Raw genomic sequence first — 12,101 nt, forward strand, 5'->3', positions numbered from 1 at the left:
TTATTGGACCCAATGCAGCACTTGTTGTTGTTGTTGTTATGTGCCGTCGAGTCAGCCCCGACTCATAGCGACCCCTCCTTCGGTTTCCGAGGCAGTATCACTACAGAAGTAGGATTGCCCAACATTCCTTCCGAGGAGTGGCTGGTGGGTTTGAACCGCCAGCCTCTGGTTAGCAGTCAAGTGCTTTTAGCCACTATGCTACCAGAGCTCCTAATGCAGCACTAGGCTCACTTAATTTTGTAGGATATAGAGCAAGAAAGACAGCCTGGCAAAATGAGGCTTGTTTTCAGGAGATGGAGTCTTGACTCTGGCCTCCCAAGAGTCAGCTCTGATCCCATTGTGAATGGTGTCATCAGGTCAGGGGCTGACTTGATGGCAACTAACACAAGTTTATGGTAATTTGTGATGCCTGTAATTGAAAATACACTTACCTTAGTAAAACCTCCAAATTTAAATAAACTTATCAGAGAAGAGTCTCTATGATCATTTAGACCAGTTTTTTTTTTAAATTCAATTCATGTCTGGTCTTGTAATGGCTCTGCTATAAAAAGTTATGCTATAATTGGACATGTGTATAGCCAACAACAACAAAAAAAACAGAAGAACAACTCGAAACTAGAGAGTCAATTATTGGATACAAAAACTAAAAAAATTCATGATTAGGTATTACGAGAAACCTTTCATCTAGGAGTGGCTTCTAAAGTAGCATCTTGAGTTTCCATAAAAACAAAACCTTCTGTATCAAAAGAAGGGATCTCAATTAGAGGACCAGAATCCTCTATGTCCAAGTGTAATGGTTTCCCCTGTTCATAACTCAGGTCTGAATTATCTTTCATTTGAATCTCTTGCCCCCTCAACTCCAAAGATTTATCTGGAGCCGGAGCTACAACTTCCTCATCTTCATTTTCATGGAGAAAACTACAGATCATGTTGGGTCTATTGGAGGAGTCATTATCCTTGATTTGCATCCATTCCACACCACCTAATTAAAGGGGGAGAGGTGTATACCAAGAAAGAAACATGAAAAAGGAATTTTAGTTACTTAAGTATATTTTTCTTTACATTTTTATCCTATAAATACATGTCAAAATAAAACTCCAACATAAACTAAAGAACATGGTGCCTATAACTACTGATAAAATAAACTGTAATTCCCATCTTCCATGGAGGCCCTGGGATGCCTACAGGTGTATTTAATCAAAAATCACTAAAAGTAATCAACTTCAGTTACTATTCCAAGCCTTTTTTCCAGAATTCAATTATCATCTCATTCTGAGAAATAATTTGGGCTCTCGACAGCCACATGCCTTAGAGTAAAGAAAACTTTTTCAATATTGCAGGGAACTACAATATTTTCCTTACCTACTCAATTTTCATAATACAATGGATAATACTACTCTATCTTCTAAGTTAAGACTCTGTCATCTTGAGTTAGAAGATTCACTTATGAAATAATCTACTTCTCAAAAAAAAAAAAAAGTCCTCCCAGAATTGTTCTACCAATGCTACTCAGTTCTTCTTTTATCTTTATTACCCTTTTGGGCAAACATTTGCAATGGATACTCATTAACCTTTTTCGATTGTGATCTGGGTGGAAAGTACAGAGTAAATTGAGTATCCATTCAACAATTCACACACATTTTGTTTTGTGAACTGACTGCATTCCCTACAATGTAAACAGCACTTCCTACTTCCTCCCTGTGCTTACATGAACACCCTTCATCCTTCTTTCCTATCCTTTCCTGCTCTCTTCACTTTACCCCAAAATGCTGCCCTTTTGATCTCACATGGTTGATGGTTCTAGTAAATGCATACCTTCCTGGTATTACTGTTCATATAGGCCTATCATTTGGCTGAAAGTTGAGCCACGGGGATTGGGTTCCGTTCTCACCTTGAAGGACGTCTAAGTGCCACAGTCTCAGGGTTCCACCAGTCTTCATCAGACCAGTAAGCCTGGTCTCTTATATGATTCTGAGTTTTGTTCCACATTTTTCTCCCACTCTATCTGGGACCTCCTATTGTGATCCCTTTCAGAGTGGTCAGCAGTGGTAGCCCAGCACTTAGTTCTTCTGGTCTCAGGGTCATGGAGGTTGGGATTCACATGATCCAATAGTCCTTTGGACTATTTTGTTGCATCTTTGATTTTCTTCACTCCCCTTAGCTCCAGACAGGAAGAGACAAATAGTTGCCCCTTAGATGGCTGCTCACAAGCTTTTAAGACCCCAGTTGCTACTCACCAAAGTAGAATGTAGAACATTGTCTTTGTGGACTATGTTATGCCAACTGACCTTACTGTCTACCAAGACTATGGTCCTAAGCCCCCATGCCTAGTGACTTATTCCCTCAAGGTGTTTGGTTATAACTAAGAAGTTTTCATAATTTTGTCCTCTGTATGCTCTCCTACATTCATAGATATATCTGCAACACACATAAATACATAAGTAGAGATAGCCTCTGTCAAACCTATATATGTTCATGGGTGTAGTCCCATTCTTCTCACCCCCATTCAGCTTGACGGTCTATCCATGTATCCACTCATAGATTATTGTTATTACTGTTATTGCAGGATTGTGCATGTAATAGTATTCACCTTTGTTGTCTTTAACTCTTGTGCTCCCCCATGTCTTCTACTGCCTTGATAATTTTATGCTGACCTCCCCCTTATTGTATATTGCCTTTCCCTTCACCCAAGTTAGTATGTATCTACCCTCTAGTTAGTGATTTGCCCTTCCTTCGTGTCCCATCCCTGGGTATCCATCAAAGAATGTTTCTTTCTGTGAGTAAACTTTTTCTTGACTTTTTATTTTAGTTGTCTCATATAATATTTGTCTTTTTGTATTGACTAATTTCACTCAGCATAATGTCCTCTAGGTTTATCCACGTTATGAGATGTTTCACAGATTCACTGTTATTCTTTAACATTGCATAGTATTCCATTGCCTGTATGTGCCACAGTTTATCCATTCATTCACTGATGGACAATTAGGTTGTTTCCATCTTTTCACTATCATGAATACGGTGTTCAAACATCTGTTCATGTCATGGCTCTTATTTCTCTGGGATATATACCTACGTGTGGGATTGCTAGATCATACGGTATTTCTATTTCCAACTTCTTAAGGAAGCACCATATCGCTTTCCACAGTGGTTGTACCATTTTACAGTCCTAGCAGCATTATATGAAGGTTTCAGTCTCTCTACACTCTAGCCAGCATCTGTTGTTTTCTGCTTTTTTGAACTTTGATATTAATGCTGGGGGAAGATGATATCTCATTGTTTTGATGTACCTTTCTCTAATTGCTTCATGTGTTTATTAGCCACCTGAATGTCTTCTTTGATGATGTTCATGTCCTCTACCCATTTTTTAATTGCCATTATTTATCTTTCTGCTGTTGAGATACTGAAGTTTTCTATAAATTTTAGAGATTAGTCCTTGTCTGATATATTGTTTCCCAAAATTTCCCCGTTTTTAGGTTCTTTTTTTTAATTCTTTTGGCAAAGTCTTTTGATGTGCGTACATGCTTAATTTTTAGGAGGTCCCAAACATCTCATTTGTCCTCTACTGTTTATGCATTTTTAGTTATTTTTGAAAGTGTACTTAATGCCATGTATTAGGGAGGAGCTCTGGTAGCATAGTGCCTAAGGCACTTGATTGCTCACCAGAATGCTGGCGGTTCAAACCCACCAGCCACTCCTCGGAAGGAAGGTTGGGCAATCCTACTTCTGTAGTGATACTGCCTCGGAAACCCAAGGAGGGGTCGCTATGAGTCAGGGCTGACTCGACAGCAAACAACAACAACAAGGTTTTCCCTATTTTTCCTTTGATGATCTTTATGGTTTTAGGTTTTACATTTAGGTTTTTGATGCAGCTTTATTTTTTTAATTTCCTAAACTTTTACTTTTATTAAGTGTGTGGAACACTTATGAGGATGGGTAACACAATCTCCACTACAGAAGGAAAGACAGTAAGAATCAGAATGGTCTGTTTTCTGTTCAACAGCAAACAGCTAGTATGGATTAGGTGTGAGATGCATATTCGGGTTCATGGTCTCCAGAAGTTTTGCATTTGGTATCATTTAGAGGCTTTTGATGCATCTTGAGTTAGTTTTTGTATACGGTGTGAGTTATGAATTCTGTTTCATTTTTTTGCAAATGGATACCCAGTTTTGCTACCATCATTTGTTAAAATAGAAACCATCTCTTCCCCATTTAATAGGTTTTGGACCTTTGTCAAAGATCAGCTGTCCATATGTGGATGGATTTACGTCTGGGTTCTCAATTCTATTCCATTTGTCTGTGTGTCTGTCATGGTATCAATACCAGGCTGTTGCAACTACTGTAGCTGCAGAGTAGGTTTTGAGATCAGGGAGTGTGGAATCTTCCCACTTTCTTCTTTTTCAGTAGTGCTTTGCTTATCCAGGATCTCTTTCCTTTCCATGGAAAGTTGGTGGTTAGTTTTCCCATCTCTTTAAAGAAAGATTATGCTATCTGGATCAGCATTGCATTGTACTGGTAGATTGCTTTGGGTAGTACTATCATTTTTACTATGTGACGTCTTCCTATCTAATTTCTACTAAGCTCAATCTGTTTACTCTCATCTTCAACATTCCATTAGATATCTCTAAGATCCAAAAACAAATGAAAGTCACTGCTGTCAAGTCTATTTCAATTCATAACCACCCCTCCTTGGGTTTCTGATACTCCAACCTATTTTAGCACCCTTTTTGCTGCTTTATCTGCTCCTATTCCCCACCATAAACTAACACCTCTTTGGCTGTTTCCTATTGAAATTTCTTCACTGCTGATCCTTTATTTTCTCATATGCTATTCCTATAGTCCCCTTCTATCAAAAATTGATTAATCCTTTTCCTTCCTATTCAGCTTCAAATGTTGAGTTCCGTATTTTTCCCTACAATAAAATCACTCTCCTAGTCCCAAAATCTCGAAGCCTTTACTCTGATATTCAACACAATACTTGGCACATAACACATACTTTAAAAAGCAAGTTGAACGCAATGAGTAGAATTGCATTCATCCATGTATGTTTCAATGTGATTGTTCCTAATGCAAGGACATCTCCTATCTCTGTTTTGTTCTTTCTCCAGCATAGTGCCTGCCATGTTTGGTAACCAGCCTCCGAGATAATCTCCAGTGATCCTCACTCCTGGTATTTATGCCCCTTTGTAGTCCCCAAACTCACTGCCATTGAGTCGTTTCTGACTCATAACGGCTGCCACTGGGTTTCTAAGACTGTAAATCTTTATGGAAGTAGATCACCCCATCTTCCTTCTGTGGAGCATCTGGTGGATTTAAACTGCGGGGAGCTCTGGTAGCATAGTGCCTAAGGCACTTGACTGCCAACCAGAAGGCTGGTGGTTCAAACCTACCAGCACTCCTTGGAAGGAAGGTTGGGCAATCTACTTCCACAGTGATACCGCCTCAGAAACCCAAGGAGGGGTTGCTATGAGTTGGCTACAACTCTACAGCAGTGGGTTTGGTTTTTTTGGTTTGGTAGTCCCCAAGGAGTCCTGGTGCTACAGTGGTTAACGTGCTCAGCTGCTAACCTAAAAGTCAGCAGTTTGAACCTACCAGCCATTGTGCAGCAGAAAGATGCAGCAGTTTGTTTCAGTAAAGATTTACAACACTGGCAACTTTATGAGACAGTCCTACTTTGTCCTAGAGAATCACTATGTGTAGGAATTGAGTCAGCTGGCAAGAGGATTTTTTTGGTATAGTGCCTTCCCATACAAGATAGGTTAACAGTATGACTTCTAAGGCTAGTTCATAAGACACTGCTCTCATGGATCACTAGCTCTGGAAGAAGCCAGTTACCGTGTTGTGAGGATGCCCAAGCAGTCATGTGGGAAGGTCTTTGTGGCAAGGAAATGACGCTTCGTGCCTACAGCCGGCACAAACTTGCCAGTCATATCAGTGAGTAATGTTACAATCAGATCTCCCAGCCTTAGATAGCCTTCAGATAACTGAAGCCCCAGTCAACATACTGACTACAAACTCAAGAGACCCTGAACCACAAGCTTCCAGTTAAGCCTCTTCCAAATTTCAGACTCACAGAAACTGTGTAACATAATGGTTTTGTTGTTTTAAGCTTAGGGGTTATTGGTTTGCAGCAATAAAAGACTAAAACAACCTTGAATGTATGTTGGTAATTTATTTGATTAAAGAAAACACACTATCTTTCCAAAGATCTATGAGTTTATTAAAGACTACCAGAAAAGGAAATTCCAAAACTTCCTTTAATAAGAGTGTCTAAATGATAGCTAAGCTTATCTGATACATACTTGCCTTTCAAGTTAATTCTGTAATTTCAAGTACTTCCTTCCTATTACTTTTACAGAGTGCCTAAAAAGGTTGATAGTTTGGGGATATATAAGTGCAAAAGTTTGTTAGTTGTATGTAGTTGGTATAATTAAATTCTGTATGATTAATGTACCTTCAAATGTTTATTCCTTGCTTAAAATACACCCATAAAGTCATGAACATTCATCACTGAAGTAATATTTACAAGAGTTTTGAATATGTCATTGAGCAATGAGGTTTTAAACTATCAAGTACTTATTTATTCAGTTCACAAACATGTGCATACTTCTATGGGTGCAAGAAGTATTGGTCTCCATTTGTCTCTAATCTGTGGTGACCAGCTACTGCAAAAAACGAAATAGATGCTAATTAAGAACTAGACTCACGACTAGCAACTGTGATCCTAGAGTCTCCCAGGTCTTCCGATTATAAGATTTCTGAGGAAGGTTGCTACCCCTGCCAAAAGTTCCTAGAGGATCCCCTGAGGTTAAACCTTGGGAATCCAGGACTGCTGCTTCCATATTCTTCTCTACTTACCAGAAAATTTTTCTAAATGGACTGCTGAATTCCCTAAGGATTGGAAATCATAGCAAGTTTTTTGGCAAATTCCTGATGTTGTTGTCGTCGTTATGTGCCATTGAGTCAGACCCGACTCCTAGCGACCCCTCCTTGGGTTTCCGAAGCAGTATCACTATGGAAGAAGATTGCCCCATCTTCCTTCCGAGGAGTGGCTGGTGGGTTTGAACCGCCAGCCTTCTGGTTAGCAGTTAAGTGCCTTAGGCACTACGCTACCAAAGCTCCTCAAATTCCTGAGAGTTGTTTCTAATGCAAAGCAAACACTGTAGAGATTTCTTGTACGTCCCCAGTGCCCTCTGCTGTATTAACTGAATTTAAAATCTGTGCTTATTATTTTTCACAGAGCATTCTTAATTTTAATATATTAAATATAATACATATAGCTATTGCTACAAAGAGCAAGGTATATGCTGGCAGCAATGTGTCACCATCAAGCCAATACTGAATCACCTACTTTCAGAGAATTAAATGAACAAACCTATGTTTTCTTCTCCTTCCTTCTTTTCTGTCAGAAGAGTCCTTGTCATGCTGAGCTTCTTCATTGTGTGGCATCTGTATTTCAGCACTGTTTTATTACTGCCTTCTCCATCTGCTAGAACATAAAATGAACTCAATTATTATATTAATTGATGTTGTTGTTGTTGTTGTTGTGTGCCATCGAGTCGGACCCGACTCATAGCGACCCCTCCTTGGGTTTCCAAGGCAGTATCACTACGGAAGTAGATTGCCCCACCTTCCTTCCGAGGAGTGGCTGGTGGGTTTGAACCACCAGCCTTCTGGTTACCAGTCAAGTGCCTTAGCCACTATGCTACCAGAGCTCCCATATTAATTGATACCATCAAATAATCATCGTAAGCCTAGATAATCTGTTTAGGAATTTCCTATCAAAATATTGTAGTGTAAGGTTTAACTCATTCCTTCTGCTCCAAGCACTGAAAAATGACAGAAAAATACATATCAATTAAAGGCATGACCAGACTCAAAAACAAGACTATGAATGAGATTAAAGCTATGGGCCTACAAGGCTACATAGCCTTGAAGAAGAAATTTGACCCAACAGAGTAATGAATTCTACAATTTTGCCACTCAAAATGCAGGACTAAAGCCACACTATTTCAAGTCAGAGGCTGAGGTGAAGATATCCCTGCTCATGAAAGAAAACTGAGAAAAAAAATTGCTGCTAACTGGATGCCTGGGGATATACCTTTAAGAAAACTGTGGGCTTAGGTAGAAGGAAGAATGAGTCTCTGAGCAAAGGTTTTCAGTGAAGCACTGAAAACATATATACAATGCTGTAACTATAAACTGATATCACAATTTAGGGAGAAACAAGTTGGTATCTATTTGGCTGAACCATATGAAATTACTGATACCCAACTAAAAATGGCAATTTCATATAGTTCAGCCTAATAGCAAAGTTGAAGATACATTCATCAATCTAGCAATTCCATTTGTGAGTTTATACCTTAGAGACCTTTCTACACATATGTACAAGTTAACACACACAAGAATATTCATGGGAGCATTATTATTATTTTTTATTGTGGTGAAAACAGACACACCAAAACATCCACCAACACAACTTCCACACTTGTAAATCAATGACACTGATAAAAATGATAACATTTTTCAAGTTGTGTCACTATTATCACTATCCTCACCTACAACATTCTACCATCATTAACAAGAACTCCATACCCTTCCCCAAACAAAAACTTGCCTCTCCCCAATCCCTCTGATTTCTGGTAACCATTACTAATTTTCAGTTTATCTGTATTTGCTTACTTTATATAAGTGAGATCATATAATATTTGTTCTTTATGACTGACATATTTAGCTCTGCATAAGTTTTTTTTTTTTTTTTTTACTTTTTATTGGGTTTTGGGTAAAAGTTTACGGAGCAAATTGATCTTGAACAGTTCATACACATTTTGTTTCATGACACTGATTGCAATCCCCACAATGTAACAGTTCTCCTTCCACTTCCTCCTTGTGGTTCCCATTTCCCTTTGTCCTTCTTTCCTTCTGATCAGTTCAGCATAATGTTTCCAAGATTCATCATGTGCCAGAACTTCTCGTTGCTTTACAGCTGAATAATATCCCACATTTTGCTTATCCATTTATCTACTGGTGGACATTTTGGTTGTTTCTACCTTTTGGCTACTGTGAAAAGTACTGCAATGAACACTAGTATACAGGCTTCTGTTTGCATTTTTGCCTTCAGTTCTTCTGGATATGTACCAATGACTGGAATTGCTGGGTCATAAAGTAATTCTATGTTCAAATTTTTGAAGAACTGCCAAACTGGTTTCCACAGTGGCTGTACCATTTTACATTCCCACCAGCAATAGATGAGGATTTCAATTTCTGTACATCCTCATCAATACCAGTTTTTTTCTGATTTTTTGATCACAGCCATTCTAATGAGGTGGTATCCCACTGTGGTTTTGATTTGTATCTTCTAATGGCTAATACAAAAAGAAAGCAAAAGGCCTGTAAAAAGATAGGAAAGAAAGAAAAGACCAAGGTAGACATCAGAAGAGACTCAGAAACTTATTCTTGAACAAGAGTAGCTAAAGCAAATAGAAGACATGATGAAGTAAAAGGGTTGAGAGAAGATTTGAAAGGACGATTCAAGAAGACAAAGTATTGTAGTGAAATGTGCAAAGATGTGGAGGTAGAAAGCCAAACAGAAAGAACAATCTTGGTATTTCTCAAGCTGAAAGAACCAAAGCCTCAAAAAATTCAAGCCTCAAACTGCAATACTGAAGGATTCTATGGGCAAAATATTGAATGGAGTAGGAAGCATCAAAACAAGATGGATGTAAAGAATTATAATAATTGAATATTACAAAAAAACAAATAAAAATAAGCTGGAGACCAGTGAGTTGGAGATTGCCAGTTCAATAACTACATAATCAACTGAAAAAAACTTCATGAACTAGATAGAGCCAAGCTGCCATTACTGACTGATCTGAAAGGGATCACAATAGTAGGTACCAGATAGAGGGAGAAAACTGTGGAACAAAACCCAAAATCATTGTTTAAAAAAAAAACAGGCTTACTAGTCTGATAAGAGACTAGTGCAATCCCAAGACCCAAGACTATGGCTCTAAGACCCCTTCCAAGTGGGAACTGAACTCACCTCCATGGCTCAACTTTCAAGCAAACAACAGACAGGCCTGTAAGATGAACAATAATACCAGGAAGGTATGCACTCATTAGAATAACCAACCAAAAGAGCAGGATTTGCCCAGGGCTAAAGCAAAGAAGGCAGAATGGGATAGGAAAGAAGACAAAGGGAAATGGTAAACACAGGGAGAAAGCAGGAGGAGTGCTATTACATTTTGGGGGTTGCAATGAATGTTACAAAACAAAATGTGTATAATGGTTGAATGGATAATCAAATTAGTCTGTAATCTCTCACCCAAATCACAATTTAAAAAAAAATTGCATGAACTAAGAAGGGAGAGAAACAACTGGAAACATAATGAAATGAAATAAAAAGCAGCAGAGATAAGCAGAAAAAGAAGCTGGAAGGAATATACTGTACCAAAAGAATTGGTCGACATACAACCATTTCAGGAGGTAGCATATGATCAAGAGGCCATAGTACTGAAGGATGAAGTCCAAGCTGCTCTGAAGGTACTAATGAAAAACAAGTCTCCAGGAATTGGTGAAATGCTAACTGAGATGTTTGAACAAATGGATGCAACACTGGAAGCACTAAATATGGAAGACAGCTAACTGGCCAAGCTATTGGAAGAGATCCCTATTCATGCTCATTCCAACGAAAAGTGATCCAGCGGGATGTGAAAATTGCCAAATAATATCATTATTATCATATGCAAGTAAAGTTTTGCTGAAGCTAATTCAAAAACGGTTGCAGCAACAAAGAGACTGCCAGAAATTTAAGCCAGATTCAGAAGAGGATATGAAACAAGGGACAACATTGTTGATGTCAGATGGAACTTGCGTGAAAGCAAAGAATACCAGAAAGATGTTGCCCTGTGTTTTACTGACTATGCAAAGACAATGACTGTGTAGATCATAACAAATTACAGATAACATTGTGAAGAATGGGAATTCCAGGACTCCTAATCGTACTCATGAGGAGCCTGTACAAAGACTAAGTAAGAGGCAGTCATTTGAACAGAACAAGTGGATACTGCATAGTTTAAAATAAGGAAAGGTGTGCATCAGAGTTGTAGCCTTTCACCATACTTATTTAATCTGTATGCTTAGCAAATAATCTAACAAGCTGGACTATATGAAGAAAAATGTGACATCAGGATTGAAGGAAGACTCATTAACAATTTGCAATATGCTTGTATGCTGAAGGTGAAGAGGACTTGAAGCTTTTACTGATGACAAAGACTACAGCCTTCAATATGGATTATACTGTAACATAAAACAAAAAAAATCCTAACAAGTGGACCAATAAGCAACATATGATAAATGGAGAAAAGACTGAAGTTGTCAAGCATTTCATTTCACTTGGATCCAAAACCTAACATTTGTAGAAGCAGTAGTCAAAAAACGAGGCTTTGAGATACCCTTCAAGCCTGGAACTGAATCCACCACTTGGGATCAACTTTCAGCCAGAAATATAGACATGCTTATAAAGTAAACCATAACACATGAGAGGCATGGACTCTTAAGAAAAATCAACCATATGGGACCAAAAAGGCAGCATTTTCCCAAGAAAACAAAGTTGAGAAGGCAGGAAGGGGCAGAAAAGAAGAATGAATGGAAATAGGGAATACAGTGCCATAAAAACAAAATGTCTACAAATTGTTGAACAAGAAACTAATTTGCTCTGTAAACTTTCACCCAAACCACAATAAAAAGTGTAAAAAACGAAATCAAACAACATACTGTATAGGGCGAATCTGTTGCAAAAAACCTCTTTCAAATGTTAAACAGCAAATATGTCACTTTTAAGACTGAGGTGCACCTGACCCAAGGCATGGTATTTTCAATCTCCTCATATACATGTTTGACTCTACGGCACATAACAACAACAACAACAACATATACATGTGGGAGACAATGCAGGGATGCCAGAGTAGCAGGCCGGAAGAGCAGGGAAGGGGATAAAAGCCTTGAGCCCCAGGCTTACAGGTGAGGAGAGACAACGCAGGGACGCCAGAGTAGCAGGCCGGAAGAGCAGGAGAAAGGGGATTAAAAGACAGGAAGCCAGACAG

The 12,101-nt window shown here is 38.6% G+C and overlaps 1 protein-coding gene across 1 annotated transcript in view; it reads right to left on the reverse strand.

Moving 5' to 3' along the window:
- Positions 1 to 680: 680 nt before the first annotated feature.
- GTF3C6 (general transcription factor IIIC subunit 6) overlaps positions 681 to 12,101 on the reverse strand; it is an 18,433-nt gene continuing 7,012 nt past the window's right edge. The window contains exons 5-6 of the mRNA XM_042780946.1: positions 7,373 to 7,486; positions 681 to 982 (exon numbers count right to left, since the gene is read on the reverse strand). Coding sequence (XP_042636880.1) covers positions 681 to 982; positions 7,373 to 7,486 — 416 coding nt within the window. The remainder of the gene's footprint in view (positions 983 to 7,372; positions 7,487 to 12,101) is intronic.

Source organism: Orycteropus afer, unplaced genomic scaffold, assembly GCF_000298275.1.
Source record: "Orycteropus afer afer isolate SDZICR_OR568_19922 unplaced genomic scaffold, OryAfe1.0 scaffold00072, whole genome shotgun sequence".
Classification (NCBI taxonomy): Eukaryota; Metazoa; Chordata; class Mammalia; order Tubulidentata; family Orycteropodidae; genus Orycteropus; species Orycteropus afer.